The sequence below is a fragment of the Mandrillus leucophaeus genome, unplaced genomic scaffold, assembly GCF_000951045.1.
Source record: "Mandrillus leucophaeus isolate KB7577 unplaced genomic scaffold, Mleu.le_1.0 Scaffold683, whole genome shotgun sequence".
NCBI lineage: Eukaryota > Metazoa > Chordata > Mammalia > Primates > Cercopithecidae > Mandrillus > Mandrillus leucophaeus.
This window is the reverse complement of record NW_012107397.1, coordinates 250,504-268,480: the sequence shown is the minus strand read 5'-3', so window position 1 is coordinate 268,480 and position 17,977 is coordinate 250,504. Positions and strand designations below refer to the sequence as shown.

Here is a 17,977-nt window from a genome sequence, read left to right as displayed (position 1 = left end):
AGCCTCCATTATCAATTTATATGCTGTCCACCACTGAACTGCCAAGGCCATGCCACATATTTTAGGGTTTTTTAATTAAGAAAGCACCCTGCTTCAAATACCAATATCTGTTCAGAACTATCCACAAGGTTTCACCTAACTGCAATGGAAAGAGGAAGTATGGTTCTTTCCCATGCCTTAAAGGCAGAGAACCTGACATGGACAAGTACAGGAAGTCTCCACCACATCTTCTATGACCAGTCTTTCTAAATAGTTCCCCATCCACCCCTTCACTTTTTTTAGCTGCATTTTTTCCTTATTACATGTAGCAGTTTGATCTTTCATTTGTTGCTTGTTAATTTTTGTTCATCTCCTCCACTAGATTATACATTCCAAGAGGGCATGGGTAACACCTGACTTAATCCTCTTTTAGTTACACCGGTCTTGGCATAGTGCCCAGGACATTGTAGATGTTCAGTACATATTTGTGGGAATAGTGAGTGAATCAATGAATAAATGAATGAGAAGCGGGCTTAGATTTTCTCTTCTCTTACTGCAGAGCCAGCACCATGCCTATTTTATTCAGCTCAGAATGTGAGCCCTTCTGCACAGGCCATGCCGGTCTGAGCACATCACATAGCTCACAATAACATAAGGAATCTTGAATTGCCAACCCTGTGAAAAACAGTAGGTAGCCTATCCATGGAGGAACAAGGCAACACCAGGAAGAAACAGGGTCATGGGTTAAGTTCCAAGTGCAGCTGAAGGGCCACCTGGACACCTACTCCCACCCACTTTGTAATCAGAGTTACCAAGCCACATTGTGGGATGGTGGAGGTGCAGGCCTGGGCAGAGCAGGGACTGTCCCAGACTTCTTCCTGTTCTCCTTCCTATTCAGCTCAACTGCTTTTGTCTTGTTTACTCAGTACAGTTCTCTTCCCCACTAATCCGACTCCCCATTGTCCACCATCTTTCCATACCCATACATAACTGAATTATTTATGGGAGGGATTTTTCTTTTAACTTTAGCTGAGAGAGCAACCCAAGGGCAAGAAATATTTTTCTGTATTTTACTTTTAGATTTCTTTAAAAAGTTAAAAAAAAAAAAAAGTTCACCTCCTTTCTTGGAAGCAATGAACCAATCTTGAGTAAGTTTCATTCACAGGTAGATTCAGAGCTTGACTATCTGTGACTGTACTTTGGCATGATACCTGACCTCCTCTGGTAGTGCCAGGCACCTGCAGTACTTACCTTATTAAGGTAATTTAAGTTTGACTGCTAATAACACTCTCTGGCTCTCCTCCAGACTCCATGACTATTCATCCAAGTCTCCTTCATAGGCTCTCCCTCCTCCTCCCAACCATTAATATTGGTACTCACTAAAATTCAGTACTTTCCACATACACACTCTGAAATAATCTCCTCTTGGCACCACCACCGATTAGACATGTGACCTTGAGCAAGCTAATAGATCTCTCTGTGCCTCAGTTATCTGTAAAATGAAAATAATATTACTTGCCTCATTGGGTTGTTGTGAAAATTAAGAGTTGAAGCATACAACATTCTTCTAATAGTGCCTGGCACATAGTAAACACTCAAAAGTGTTGGTAATGATCATTATTCTCTTTTCCTACGGCTTCAACAGCCAACCTCTATGTTAACATTTCCAAATATTCATCTTCCTTTCCTAAGTTCTACATGGGCATTTCTAACTGCCTAGAAGATATCTTCACTTATTTGTCTAGCAATCTCTTCAACTAAAATAGAACTTAGCTTATGTTACAACTTATTTTTCCTGAGTTTTGATGTCAGATAAGGATACCAATCTTTCAAGCTAGGAAACTCAGGGTCACTGGTGATGCCACTCCATTTCTTGTGCAGCTTAAGTGTGCTTCAGGTCCACCCCTCAGTGTGGACCTCTCCTCTCCAACCTCACTGAATGTGGTCCACATTCTCATTACATCACCTCACTGCAGTATATGCAACTCAGTTCTGTCAGAATTAACTTCCTGAAAAATGAATTTGTCGTTTGTTGTTGGTGGGGATGCAAAATGGTGCAGCCACTTTGGAAGGCAGTTTGGTAGTTTCTTACAACACTAAAATACTCTTAGGATACGACCCAGCCATCATGCTCCTTGGTATCTATCCAAAGGAATTGAAAACTTATGCCTACACAAAAACTTGCAAATGGATGTTTATAGCAGCTTTACTCGTAATTGCCAAAAGTTAGAAACAACCAAGATGTCCATCAGTAAGTGAATGGATAAATGGTAAATAAACTATCACATATCCAGACAATGGAATATTATTCAATGCTAAAGAGAAATGAGCTATCAAGCCATAAAAAGACATGAAAGAAACAAATGCATATTACTAAGTGAAAGAAGCCAATCTGAAAAGGCTACATACTGTATAATTACAACTATTCTGGAAAAGGCAAAACTCTAAAGACAGTGAAATAATCAGGTTGCCAGGAGTTGTGGGGCAAGAGGAATCAGCAGGCAGAACATAGAAGATTTTCAGGGCAATGAAACTAATCTGGATACTCTAATGGTGGACAAAGGTCATTACACATCTGTCCAAACATGTAGAATGTACATAAGACTGAACCCTAATATAAACTGTGGACTTTGGGTGATTATCATGTGTCAATGTAGGTTTATCAGTTGCAACAAACATATCACTCTGGTGGAGTGTGTTGATAATGGGGGAAGATATGCATGTGTGGGAGCAGGAGGTATGTGGGAAATCGCTATACCCTTCTCTGAATTTTGCTATAAACCTTAAAGTGCTCATAGAAAAATAAAATATTTTTAAAAGTGAATTTGAGTATACCCTAGAGACTGTTATGCACCATGTGAACGGGATGCAGAGTACAAAAGCTCGTATTGTTCATAATTGCTATTTTTAAAAAGCTGGTATAAAAGAACTGTTAATAAACATAAAAACTGATCAAATAAGCATAAGAACTAATTTTAAAAACCAAAGAAAAATTATACAACAGCAGACAAGATAAACTGTGAAATAGTCAAACAAGAAAACACTACATAGCAATGAAAATAAATATTGCTACAGGAACAATCAACAAAGGTGCGTCTTTAAAACAAAACATTGAGGAATAAAACTTAAACACAAAGAAGATGTTCGGTATGATTTCATTTATAAAAAGTTCAGAAATAGTCTAAATAGACTATCTTTTCTGAGTATGTATACATAAGTGAAAAAACTAAGGCACAAAAAATAAGTGATTAAGAATCAGGACAGTGGTTATCATTTTTGGGGCTTTCATGATGTATGACTGGGGAGGAGATGAAGGGTTTTCACAATGTTATATGTTACAGAGGTGTTTATAATTATGCTTTATACACTATATCTGTTTTAATGTTTTAGTATTTTTTCCTCATTAAGGATTATACTTCTTAATTTTTATGGCAGGAGAAAGAAAGCAATCCAATTACATTATTTTCCAGTTGAAAACCTCCAATACTTCAGTTGTCCAGAGGACAACTTCCGTATCCCTACATTGGCAAAGAAGCTTGTCCCAGACTTGTTCCACACATCTCCATCCCACTTCATCCCATGCACCCCAGTTTCTAGCACCACTGACCCCCTTACATTTCCTGTGCATACACATCACAGTCTTCCTCAATACCAGGCCTTCTCACTTCTTTTTCTGACTTTCTTGAATGACATTTCTGTTTTTCACCTGGCAAACTACTCTGTTCTTTCAATACTCAGTCTGACGTAACTTCTTCGTTGAAGTTATCTTCAAAACCCCCAGAATTAGCATTTCTTTCTTTCTTTCTTTCTTTTTTTCTCTCATACCATTTAAAAAGAAATAACTGTGCAATAGTTCTTGACATGCCTATTGCAAGTTCCTTTCCAGGGATCTGTCTCTCCTACTATGCTGGGAGCTCCCAGGGATCCAGGGCCTTTTCTCATTCATCATTGCTTCCCTGGGTAGAGTCAGCTGCTCTCTGCCCACAGCTCTCTTCCCACACACGAAGCAGCCCTCACTACACTGCATATTATCTTTATCTACTTACAGAGCTGTCTCAAGTTATGTTGTACAACTTTATGAGAATTAAAAATGAGATAGTATGAAAAGCCCAGCACAGTGTTTAGAATGTTTTAGTTTCAGTTACGTTGTTGTAAAGGTTTTTTTAAAAAGTAGTGACTCAGAAATGTGCTAGAGGGCGCTGATTCACTGTTTTGTAATAGACTATTGTACTCAGGTTGTTAACATTTGACTTGCTTATCCAACCAGGTGCCAAAGAAAGAATCAGATTTTTAATAAGCAAAATATCAGCCATTTTTATTTAATAAATTAATTAATACAATTCAAGTGTCTATGTCTATAGTTGACTTGAAATTATTTTGGGGAAGAATAACACAACAACCAGATTGATGGCCAATGGCATAATGTTGCTTGTTTTAGTCCCTGTTTGTCTATATCCCCCAACCTAGGGTTTGTCTGTCAAGCAGTGAAAAGTCAAAGCAGGCAGTGTTAATTGTGGCAGTGCCCCAACTTTCCCTAAAGTAATGCCAAACAAGGTGTTTCCTCAACTGTCAAATGGGAAGGGTGAACTAGATCATCTTCGGGGTCCCTTTCGATTCTAACATTCTATAATATATACTTCTAGTTCATTAAAGAAACAGGCATGACCTCTTTAAAAAACACACACATACATATATTCGACCAAGAACTGACAAAATTCAATGAAAAGTAAACAACAAAAAATTAAAATCTGCCTTAACAGAAAAAAAAAAAAAGAAGAAGCAAAGCCAAACTGGAGTTCCATTTATTCCTTCCATGTGATGCTGGGTTTGAAAAAGCAATAGGAGTGACAAATGATTGGCTGCTTGAAAGATGTATTGATTGTGAAATATTTTCTAGTTTCTTCTATATCTCCACATCTTCTATTAATAATTATTCTAGCTAAATCTTCTCTTCTTTAGGAGAGGATGATAAAGTAGGTTTATGTTATATAAAGCATTCACCAGCTGATTGAAAGCATTTTACAATGACTCCATTCACTTCAACCATCTGAAAAACCACAAACATTTATGACAAACAGTCTTAAAAGTCCAGGAAACAATACTAAATTAAGAGATGGAGACTGTAGATAAATATATTAGTAAATGATTTGTTTTTATGTTTATGAAGCTCAATCGAAGTGACTCACAGTTTGGGTGCAAGATGAGAGTAGACACAAAAAGCGGAAGTCTGGTTTTGCAACTGATTATCTTATGATGTCTGTAGGCTGTGCCGCAGGATCCTAAACTACGACAAATAGTTGTAGTATTTTCTAAAATGTGAGGATGCTCAGTAGTCTACTTTTTTTTTTTTTTTTTATCTGTTGCCCAGGCTGGAGTGCAGAGGCCTGATCTTGGCTCACTGCAACCTCTGCCTCCTGGGGCTCAAGCAATCTTCCTACCTCAGCCTCCACAGTAGCTGGCACTACAGGCGTGCACCACCACACCCAGCTAATTTTTGTATTTTTAGAAGAGACAGGGTTTCATCGTGTTGCCCAGGCTGGTCTCGAACTCCTGGGCTTAAGCTATCTGCCACCTCAGCCCCACAGAGTATGGGATTACAGGCGAGAGGTACCTCTCCTGGCCCAGTAGTCTACCTTTAACGAAGATGATATACTTTGACAATTTTTTTGCTTGTTCATTTAAGTTTCATGAGATTAAAGGTAAACAATTATGGTGAAAGTTTAATCGTTTTGATGTAGCTATGCTTATAACTCAAGTAATATTTTTAATGATTATAATGTAGCATTTTGAGTACTTTAAATAATTAAAATTCAAGTTTAGAACATTGTTGTATTTTGAGCTTTATGCTCTAATCCATAATTACTGTTGGCTGTATGTCTCTTACAGTTCTTAGCCTATCTGAACCTAGCATCCTAATTTATAAGATGGGGCTGTAGCTATTATCTTCCTTACAGTATGCAGATGTGTACAGATTTCTTCAAGCTTTGCTAGGCTTCAGTAAGACCGCCATTATCATTGCTCTCCAGTAAGCTTTAGCATAATAATGGTGTAAACTTGGACTAGGCAATGTTTTTATGAATTTTAGCACATTTTACAAAATAAGCCTTCATGTGGGCTCATTACATACCATTTAAGAAACAAAACTTCTTTTACAGAATTATGAAATATTCTTTCATTCCCTACTTCTTCCTCTGACATCAAAATTTTTTTTTAATTAAAAATGACCTCTCTTCAGTAGTGAATTCACAAAGGTCCTCTCATCATCCATAAGACTCTTAAAACATGCACTAGGCAACACAGAAACCCTATTTAGAAGTAGAGAAAACATGCAGTAAGTTATATAAGATATTCTCCCTGCCAGGGTCTTTTTCAGGAGATCCAGTGTACTCTGAGGTGCCAAGGTTGACTCTCCACGTGTGCAGGTGTGGCAGAAAAGCCAGCTGAATAACCAACCCTCCCAACCACACTGCTTGCCCACACCCTTTACACCCACACCACATTGTCCTATGTTCTCTAGGAAGTCTGCTTTGCTGGCATGGCCACGCTTTCTGGATTGCACAGTGTCATGAACTCAGAAGGCATTCTTATGGGTAATGGCTGAAGTTTAGCAACAGTCTGTTGATTACTGGTGGTTTACAACATCCCACACAAGTGGTGTGTTATTTTAAGTTGTGCTTTGGAAACTGGGCTCTCTATCCCACTTGGGACCACCCTGTGTTTAGCAGTCATAGAAGCAGCTGCTTGCTTACCTTGTTAACATCTGTCTTTCACATGTACCCTGTCCTGGAGATTGAATTTTAGGGCCTCCCCATAGCTCAGAGGTGACAGTGTTGAAACAGCTCCAGGATCTAGTTGGAGCATCTCTTAGGGCCACAGTTCACAGCTGACTGAGAGGTTAGTGATGTTAGCTCATTATAAGAACTATGTTCTTTCTTATCTCATTCAGGCTGCTATAACAAAAACACCATAGACTAGGTGGCTTACAAACAGATATTTATTTACCACAGTTCTGGGGACAGGGAAATCCAAGATCAAAGCACAGCAGATGTGGTACCTGGTGAGGACTCACTTCCTGGTTCACAGATGGCCATCTTTTCACTGTAGCCTCACATGTTGGAAGGGACAAGGGACCTCTCTGGGGTATCTTTTATAAGGGTACTACTCCCATTCCCGAGGGCTCTACCTTCATAACCTAATCACCTTCCAAAGACCCCACATCCTAATACCATCACATTAACGATTAGGTTTCAACATATTAATTTTGAGAGGAGGCAAACATTCGGACTGCAGTAAACTCAATGTTAAGGTCTTCTGGGACCAGAGTCTTCTGTACTCCATTCAGTCATTAATCCACCAATTTATTTATTCATTCAGGCAGTCAGTCAGTCAATTCATCAAGCATTTTTTGAATACCAAATTTTTTTGAATGCATTTTTTGAATGTCAGGCACTGTGTAAGGACCATGTATATACAACGAGCAAGAGACACAATCCCCGCCCTAAAGGACTGTAGTCCAGTGACTTTGTGTCTTCTAAGAGTGAGCCACCTAAGGGCAGCGTTCAGTAATAGCAATCAGTTTTCAGTTGTTATTGCAATTGATATTTCAATTGTGATAAAAAACAATTCTGTGAATTAATCTTTCAAAAGAATCACGACTTCCTTAGTCCTTTTTGTATCAAAAAGTATGGAGGTTTCAATACATAGAGTGCTCTAAGAATTCTCCTCAGAACTCCATTAAATGGCCTGGATTCATTCCTTTGTCAGTAAAACAAATTCCTTCAGGGGAGGAGTAAAGGAGTTTAGAAATCAAGATTATTAAGGAGACAATAAATAGAAATTCCTTTTATTTCACTGGAGGTCTCTGATCCTGGAGAAAAGTGGTAAACAATAGACACTGAAAAGTACAAAGTGAGGAAAACTGACAAGATTTCGCTTTACACAGAAAGGTACTTTTAGTGCTTCTAGTGTCCTGTGACTACCATTTCTTTGGAAGAAAAAAGGAGTGCCTAGACCATTGAAAACGTTTTTTGTTCAGAAAAGAATTCCTAAATAAATACTAAAAACACTTTTCATTATTTAATTTGGAATGTGCTGGGCAGGCTGACTGTTTTTAGAAGCTCCTTTCTTTAGAAATTCTACTGAAATCATATGAATGTTCTTTGATAAAGACTTCCCCATAACAAATTTCTAGAGAGATGTTGAAGGAGCAGCACTTTTACTTTTCTGATTTAGAAAGTACTCCAACTGTCTGCATTAATCACAATGCTTATATAATTGGAACTATTTCTTTTTCAAATTAAATGGAGCGAGGAAGAGACCCTCCTGCCCTGGAGCCTGGTCTACTTTTCCAGTCTCATTTTCTATCACCCGCCACTACATATACACCCTGTACTCCAGCTATATCATTCCAGGTGAAGTCCCTGAACAAGGCAAGCTGAAAATACAAATGGCAGAAATATTTGAACAATTTCCTGGGCTTATTAAGGGATAGCCAAGATGACTGGAGCAGAGCCATTGCAGGCAAACATGCTCTTCTTATAATAAATAAGACTCAGACACATATACCATTAGGGATCCTTGACTCATTATCTTTCTGAGCAATACTTTCACAAAATATGCATTCTTTTGGCCACACATTTTGCCTGTGGGCTAGGAGTTAAACATTTCCTCTCCAGACTCATTCAAGGAGCTAATTGTCTTCTACCCAGACTATGGAAACGGCCTCCTAACCTCTTCCCCATTGGGTTCAGCCTCTACACTGAAGCTAAAATTGCCTTTCTAAAATGCAAATCTGATTATTTAAAAAGAAAATTCTTTAATGGGTTGCCATTGCTTATAGCGATTTCTAAGTAGAGGGTACCCCCTCCCCGCCCCACCTCACCCCAGGGAGTAAACATATGGAATATAGGGGGCATATCAGAACCATCTCAGGGATTTTTCAAAGCTTCACACACACAGGTATGTGTGGCATCATCACCACCCCTCACCCATGTCCCTTTTGCTCCCATACACATTTCCCATCCCATGAAAATTGCTGCCATGCTTGCCGAGTGATGGGTGTTATGTTGTAGCCCTCAGTTATGCTGAGGCATAAAAATGGTTGAGCAGCCGTCATGGCAGAATAAAGTCCAGATTCCTTAGCATGTCCTACAAAGTCCTGCACAATAGCCTCCCTGCTTGCTTCTTCAGTTTCATCTTCACCCATTCGCCATCACACACCCTGTGGGCCAACAACACCAGTCTGGAGAATTCCTGAACCAGGTTTGCTTTTCCGTATTTGTTTCTTTATTCTATTCTATTTACCCAGAATGCACTTTTCCTCTCACAGCTAGTAAATTTCTGTTTAACCTTTAAGAAGGCATCAACGATTGTATCTTCAGCCAAAGTCTGCCCCTGGATTCCAGGCTTGTACATCTCCACTTGGATTTTTAGAAAGTATCTTAAACTTAACATGGCTAAAACAGCCTCCTGGACCCACTTCCCACTACTTACTGCTCCTGCAGTCAGCCACATCTCAGTTCATTGCAACTGACTCCCCAGCTCATAATCCAAGTCTTTGTTGCAGTCTGTGAGGGTATGTATCATCTGATCCTATTCCTATCACCCTCCCCTCACCCACTCTGCTCTAGCCACACTGGTCTCCTAGTCCTGAACACACCAAACACACACTGAGCTCAGGGCCTTCGAACTGCTGTTCTATCTGGAATGCTCCTCTCTCTTAGATGTCTCTGTGATTCATTCCCTTATTTCTTTCAAGTGTCTGATCCTAAGTAATCACATCAGAAACCACTGTTTATGGGACAGTATCAATTCACCATCACCTTACATCCCCTCCCCTTGCTTTATTCTCCACGGTACTTACCACTACTTGACATCCTGCACTATTACTGTTATTATTTGCTCCCACTAAAACATAAACTATATGAGGGCCAGCTTTTATTATTCCTATTCTCTACCATATCTTCAGTTCCTAAAACAATACTTGGCATATAGTAGATGCTCTGTAAACATGTTACTGTCATTCTTGTTATTTGTTAACTCAACTGAAAAGTGATGTGGGACTTCCATTTAAACAATACTGCACTCAATATATAAATTTCCTTCAGTTCCTTTCCAAAACCCCATTAAATTAACAGCAAATAGATTTTCAAAATGACACATAGAATGGAAGTGGAGACATCAATAAAGGCTAGCCTGATCACATTTAAAATTACGGCCTCCTCTTCCCAGTCTCCTTACCCTGCCTTTTCCCTCTATAGCACCTATTATCTTCCAATAAGTATAAAGAAAGAGGGGAATGGATAAGAGAGCTAAATCTTCATTAGTAGGTAATTTTAGACCTTACTGTAAACAAGTACACAATAGATGTAACAGCCAAAAGAATTAGAAATTGGTTACTTCTGGGAAGTACAAACTAAGAATGAGAAGGGAAGGGAGAGAGAATTTATTGTTTTGTTTTTTAAATAAGCCGTCTAGTACTATTTTACTTTTCCAATCATGTATGTTTATAATTTATGCCAAATAAAAATTCAATTAATAAAATCCCAGAACCAAGAGGGAAACTGTATATCCACGAAGAAAAGTCATAATACAACTTTGTCTATTTTTATTCTTTACATGGTGACTACATGTCTTGTTGAACAGAATTTGAACGTATTAAAATAGATGACCAAAAACTAAATATTTAGACTATGTAGTGGAACGTATGATTTATCACAGTCATTTCTTGAAAACTTATAAGTACTTCATTGACATTACATGCATAAAGCAAATATCTAGCTGAAACATTGCTGAAAAAAAATACGTCATTTGGTCAGTAAATTAAATAAACTGCAGAAACTATTTCTTAACATGAAGCTAAAGAGAAGAGAATCAAGCCAATGGGCTTTGCCACAGACAGGGAATACACAGGGAACAGGGAAAGGATCAGGCTCCCCCTGCTTGAGCCTTGCTTTCCTCATCTGTAGATTTAGGGGTCTCAATCAGGTCATCTCAAGTTCCTTAAACTTGCTTAAAAAGCACCAAACTTTGAGTTAGACCTTCACAGACTTCCCTAACTCCTTTTTCCCCAAATTAAGCTATGACAAAGATGACCGTATGTCCCAGTTCACCTAGTATAATCTCGGTTTATATCTGTTGTCCTCGAATAACAATTAATTGCTCTTCCTTTAACTCTCAAATGTGCCTCCACTTAGAAGATAAATTACGTGCTCCTCATACCCATGACTATATTCATTTTAATCTTGTTTTATATTTGTAAGAAATCACACGAATTTACTTTTAAGCTTACACATATAGCATTTCACAGCTTGCTTTCTCTTAATACTTGGAGAAACTTCAGATTCTTTTGTGAGTGGTTTGTGAACTACCAAAAGTTTTTTTTTTAACTTGGCTGGGTGTTATGACTTATGCCTCTAATCCGAGCACTTTGGAAGGCTGAGGCAGAATCGCTTGAGATAGGAAGTTTGCGGCTGCAGTGCGCTATGATCGCGCCACTACACTTCAGCCTGGGTGATGGAGACAGACCCTGTCTCTAGAAATAAAAATAATTTTTTAAGAACTGAGTAAGTCAAATGTAAATTTTCCTTTTCAAAAACAAATTATTCAGTATGCAAAACATTCTGTTAAGACATATTTTCTGATAACCTTAGAATATGTGGTACTAAAAACTATGACTAAAATATTTGCGGAAGAATTCATTATCTTAGGTGATATATTTTAATAATTAAAATAGTTCCAGAACACGGCCTTCTACCTGACTTTGACAATAAAAACAATGTTCTCAAAAGAATGTTCTCTCTGAAGATTCTGGGTCTCATCCACCATCATAGGTCTCATCTACCATCAACTGAAATAAGCTAATCAGTTACAAACAAGGAAATATACTTAAAAAAAGAAAAGACAGGTTCTCACTCTGTCTCTAAGGCTGGAGTGCAGTGGCACAGTCATGGCTCACTGCAGCATAGAACTCCTAGGCTCAGGCAATATTCCCACCTCAGCTTCCCAGGAATATACCACTTTTACTGCACTGACAAGCTCTGTATGCTAGTAATTCTCAAATTTTCTTTAAGGCTAGGACCAAGAGTCCTGCCAATCCCCTGAACAACAGCTCATACATTATCCAATGAACTTGAAACACTCCTGTCATAGTGAGCAGCATTGAAACAGATTCCATAATTGATTACTTAGTTTCAAGGCAGATTCAACATTGCTTGGTTTTCAAGTTACAAAAAGTTGCCTAGTTTTACTCAAATATGCACTATCCCTGATAAAAAACATGTTTCATTATGAAGAGCTGTGATTTATTTCAGCATTTTTTCCCCACTTAACCACTTAAGTCACTGCCTGAGGAAATTTCTCTTTAAGGAAATAAATACCAGGTTCGTTAGAAGAAAAAAAACCACGTAATTTTAATTCATTTTGTTTTAAAGATGCGTATCTTTAAAAAGACTACTTTAAAATGAACTAATATGTTAGACTGGATCATGCTGTGGTGACTAATGTATTGTCTAGCCTTAACCTAATGAAAACAAAAGAAAAGCGAGTTTGGCACTCACTTGCACTTTTCATCTCTGTTAGAAAGTATGTCTCAGTTTGGATCTGAGATCAGGTTTGCTTGGTAACCTCAAAGAGTAATTTTCCTTTTTTTGTTTCTTTCAAAATCTCCTTTTGATCATTTCAGACAGTTCATCCTTTTGAGTGAGAAAAGAGTAAAAGAGAGGAATGTTGAGTGAGGTTAAGTAAACGGAGAATCTGTCACATAAAGCAAGTTTAAATCCTAGTAAGAGCATCCATGCAGGACAAACGGAAGCATTATTCTTTTGAAAACATTATTCTTTTAAACAGTGTGTAATGACATCCTCCCTAGAGACTTTCCATGAGAGGGGAAAAAAATTACTTCCTCAGAAGTCGTTTTCTGGATTCCAAGCATAATAAGTGAAGCACAGTTAAAAGTCAAACTTGTGTTTTCTTTATGCAACAAGGTTCAAAATTAGAACTGCAGAAAGGTACTTATAAGTTTCTCCAACTTGTCTTTTGGTTACATACTGGTATGGCTGTGAACTAAAAGAGCAAATAAGAGGAAAGGTTACTGTTGTTACTTTACACCTATAAATCAGTGAGTGTGTCCTTACTGTAAAATTTGAGCTGAACATATTTTCTGTTTCAAAGGAGAAATATATGACTCATATATGCTGAATGTATGATAATTTATTAAGTTCCTTTTAAGTATATCATTTTCTTATGCTCAAATGGAAACTATGGATTATTTTTCTAGTATTGTATGCTGCTGTTACCTTCTGAGGAGCTGATTGAAAATTTTATGCTTTTGAAAGTTGGGTGCTACTTAAATATCAGAAGTTGGCTATTGTTTTAAATATTTAAAATGTGTTTAAACAACAATTAAGGTTAATAAGCAGAGAAAATACTTCTTTTGATTCAAATACTATTTTATACGTTTAATGAATATACATCCAAATAAAGATCTCTCTTCAAAAATTTTGGAAAATGTTAATGCATTTTGAATATAATGGAACAGAGAAGAAAAACACTAGAGAAAATTCACAATTACGATGTTTATTTAGCAAAATAAACTTGAAAAAGTTTTCCTATTAAAAAAACATAAGAATCATATCCAAGTTTTAGATTCTCCATCTTCTTTGGTATGAAAATCAACACTCATAATAGAAAATATTTTATTTTGAAAGGTTTAGTCATTGGGTGTACAACAGTTTTCCATATAAGGAAAATACAGTATTACCTGTAATCATTTTACTTATTGAACCACCAATGAATGCATACAAGTAACCAATTATATGTGTGCAGAGACCAGCATCAAGGAAATATTCATTCAGATAAATGTTTTCTAATAAAATATATTTTAAGTTTTTAATGATCTTCTGCTATCATTTTTTGCTATATTATCTGAAAAGCCATCCAGACCTGTAGTAAAAGATCCTATTAGTTAAGTAACTCAAGAAGTACTTCCCCAAGGAAGCTGACACCATCATCCCAGGACTTAGCAACATTTATCTTTCAACATGACTGTACCATTAAAATTTTTTTATATTTCTCAGAATTGTATTCTTCAGTCTTTTCCATAATATAGTATAAGGAAATTGCTAATAGCATTAAATTAATATTAATAAAACCCAATTCTATCTAAACTTTTTTCTCATAAGAAAAAACATTACTTTAAAAAACAGACTTTTTGTTTCTTCTAAAAGTAGTACTACATGGATTGCTCAATTAGCAATGACAAACACTTCCAGAAACACCATAGGACCACCAAGCTATTTCTACTGCTTTGATAAATTCTTTGCCTGCTCCAATTTCTCCATGTTCCTGCTTTTTTCTGTCCAAATATCTTCCCTTAATTTGTTAAAATGAATCTAAGGGGAAAAAAATCTGATCATCTGGGGTAAAGAAATTTTGTTTTGTATAGCTTCTTGTGATCACAAAATGACCAGGTAATTTATATCTTCAGTGCTAACACTGTGATTGGGAACAAGAAGAGTACAACCACAATAAAATACAGCTATCTATTAGAAGAACTGCATAAAGACATCTTTGGCCATGTAGGCTCTGGGCCCTCTGGAAATAAGTCAGTTGCATTGCCAACATGACAAAGAAAATAGCAATGTTCAGGATCAAGAACAATCTGGTATAGGAAGCAGACAGTGATGGGGCCCTGCTGTGAGTAGTTGTCATCATCCGTGCCTGTCCAAACCGGCCTTTCATCAAGCCCCCATTTTTATGTTTTTCATATGTTACATCTGCAAAATCTAAAAGGTCTTTCATTTCTTCATCTTCATCTATGGGTAGTTCTTTCTGTGCCAAAATCTGAGCTTTCTGTCTAATCTTTTTCTCATTGACTTCAATCTGTGCAAAAATATCAGGGACAGCATCCACAAATTTATAGCGCTTGCCTGCCCTTTGGTTTTTCTTTGACTTGCTTTGCTGCTGCTGTTGCTGTGATATGGCAAAAATCCTGTCAATGGCCTCCTCAGTCTGTCTCTTATCTGAAAATCTCAGCAGGCGCTCAGCAGTCTTCCTAAAGCTAGCTGTGTTCCGGACTCGGGACAGTATCTGCTTCTCCAGCAGCTGAAACACTGGCTTAAAATGCTGCAGGTTCTGTTCCACAATAGCAGCATAGTCCTTCACCTCAGGGACAATGCTGCTCTTGATGGCTGAATTCCGGTCAAACAGAATTTTGTGACGATCAGCAATGACCTGTGCAAAGGCAGACTGTCCTGTGGCCTCACCTGTCCACAGGTACGTTGCGTAGGCATGTTTGCTGGTGGCTACGAACACATCCAGTTGCTGAGAGTCTCCGTGGATAGTGAAGCTCTGAACATCTATAGATGGCCCTATGAAGAGGTAAGCTGCCCTGGTGATGGGACTTCGGAGGTGCATGGTGACATTCACATAGTTTGTCCCATTGTAGGGATAGCCCCGAGGATACGTCACTGAGGCAAAGGTTGCTTTCTCGCTGTAGCCAGTATCGTCCATCCAGTACATTTTATAGAGACCATCTCTCTGCCTGATGAAAGCCCCATGGACACCATCTACCACAGTCTCCTCAAAAGGAACATCCACATTGTGGAAGAAGCTTGCTGCTGTCTCCAGGGGACTCTCCTCTCCCAGGTGTATTTGGTCTACAAGGAGAAGCAGCTGTGGATGTAGGAGGATGAGATTCCTCTGAACATTCTTCAGGTTGAGCTGGGGGTTGTAAGCTCCCACACCTTCTCCTCGGATGAAAACCACCCCATTTTTCTCCTCTGCTGCAACCACTCTCCCCTGACAACTAGCTGCCAGGTCATGCTTGTATTTAGACCATTTTGATGAGCAGTCTTCTGTGACCTGACCCTCCCAGGGAGAAAAGCAGCTCTTTGACACGGCTGGGGAAAACATCAAAACGTTGTTGAAGAAGGTGTACTTTGGCCCGTACAGAGCCTCAGTAATGAAAGGCACACCATTGGGAGCAAAAGTAAATGAGTTTTGATCAGGATGTTCATGCCCTGCATTAAAATTTCTCCATCCTTTGATCCAATCTTTGTATTTGTTTCTGTGGACAATGTCATATATTGCACGTCCTCCCAGTTTTCCAGACTTGAAGGAAAGGAAAGATCTATTGATTTCTGCAGGTAGTGCACTTCCATAAGTCACGACACCCCAGTCTTCAAAATAATGCAGTGTAGGGGTGCCAAAGTCTGGAGGAGGAACCGATTTCAAGCTGGCATCATACCTGAAATTAATTTTAAAAAATTAAATGGTTTTCTGATGGAAGTGAAAATAACACATAACATGGTAATGTGGAAGATGCGACACACAAATGCTACCCAGAGCACTGGCAGCACGGAGTGGATTAGGGACAGTTCTGAAAATATCCAAGGACAATCAGTATACACAAAGGGAAACTCTTGGTGACTGGAAGAGGAATATTTCTTTATCATTTGTGATCCTTGGGTTTGGGCCCAAAATGATTTCTGCTCTAATCTCTACATGGACCATCTTCATTTGATGATGTCAGAGTAACCAGCCAATCTACTGGGCCTCGTGGATTTAGGCACCTCATCCAAATTTCTGGCTGAGGGGCTCCTCTTCTAGAAATGCCATGTTAGAATCTGGACTCTAACAAGTCTTGAGCTGTAATGAAGTATAGTTCTGCAGTAACTGATATTACTGAATGTTTGGCACTGAAAGCAGTTCTCCCTCAAGATTTTTTTCCTTGAAAAAATAAACTGAAATAGAGGAGGACTTCACATATTAGATAAAATGTATCACCAACACCACATCTCAAAATATAAACGAATGAAGTTTCAGCCAACTGTCTTATACTGGGGGATTTATAATTGTGCCTACCACTGACTAGCCAGGACCAAAGGTTTGGTTTTGTTTTAATCTGCAGATGATGCCATGCTTCTTGGACAATAAATCACTTCTTATTTTTATTTATGATAAATGTTTATTATTAAGTACTATGTACTTTTTCCCTAAAGTGAATCAATCACCTGTAGTAGAGTTAATCTTATTAGTGTTTGATTTTGACTGCTTCATCTGTTGTTCTACAGTCTCAGTTTCAAGACATCAGAAATTATATCTCTACTTAGGTCTAGTATAATGTTGGCTTGATAAATGTGATTTCACAGGTGTAGATGTAAGCTGAATGGGCCATCTTACTCTCAGTTTTTGGTCAGTCTGCATATTGCCATAAAGGCAGATTTTTAAGTTAGACTTAGCATTAATCTGATCTATTATATGAATCCTGTAGTTAGCTTTATAGAACTCTCTTGGTTGGATATTTACGGGTAACTTATTTATGGGTCACACTATTAAGTAATTACGTCATACTCCTGAGAGAACTCAAGGATGGTTGCATCTTAATATATTTAGTGTATCTATGAAAATAATCTTAAATTGTTGGTTAAACTATAGCCAGTTACCATTTTACTAATATTTTTTCCTTAAATTTTTATATTTTGAAAAGAAAGAATAAAGAGAAGCAAACCACAAGAAAGCTTGTTTTGGAGTTGAATGCAAATTTCAACAGCTTGAAAAGACATCAGGGATTAATGACTAATCAGTTCCCTCTAATTTTGATTTTAACTTATTGGATGCCAACAACATATTTGGCAATACTTTAAAAAGGAGACCCAAGCTTCTCTTTCTGGGCTTAAAAGATTAAGGCAAAAAAATTTACACGGTCCTTTTATTATCAAAGTGAAGCTGTCAAATACTGTCAAACACTTTTAAACACTTTTGAAAATTTAGCAACAGCTTTGCTATTAGAAGATTATAATGCTCCATTTACCAAAACAAAGTATTTTACTAGCTTTTTTTGGTGTGATTATCAGAATAACCTAAATTTTGTGTTTCGTTTTATATGATTTCAAAAAATGATGTAAAATCAAAACATGTTTATTTATGAAATAGTGCAAGTGTAGGACATTTCTAATATGAGAACCAAAAACTGAAAACAGTAATTAGATGTTAAACA

At 37.7% G+C, this 17,977-nt stretch overlaps 1 protein-coding gene across 1 annotated transcript in view; it reads right to left on the bottom strand.

Annotated features, from left to right (window-relative positions):
- Positions 1–13,534: 13,534 nt before the first annotated feature.
- DSE (dermatan sulfate epimerase) overlaps positions 13,535–17,977 on the bottom strand; it is a 70,910-nt gene continuing 66,467 nt past the window's right edge. Inside the window, exon 7 of the mRNA XM_012002319.1 lies at positions 13,535–16,225. Within this exon, the coding sequence (XP_011857709.1) occupies positions 14,467–16,225 (1,759 nt within the window). The 3' untranslated portion in view covers positions 13,535–14,466. The remainder of the gene's footprint in view (positions 16,226–17,977) is intronic.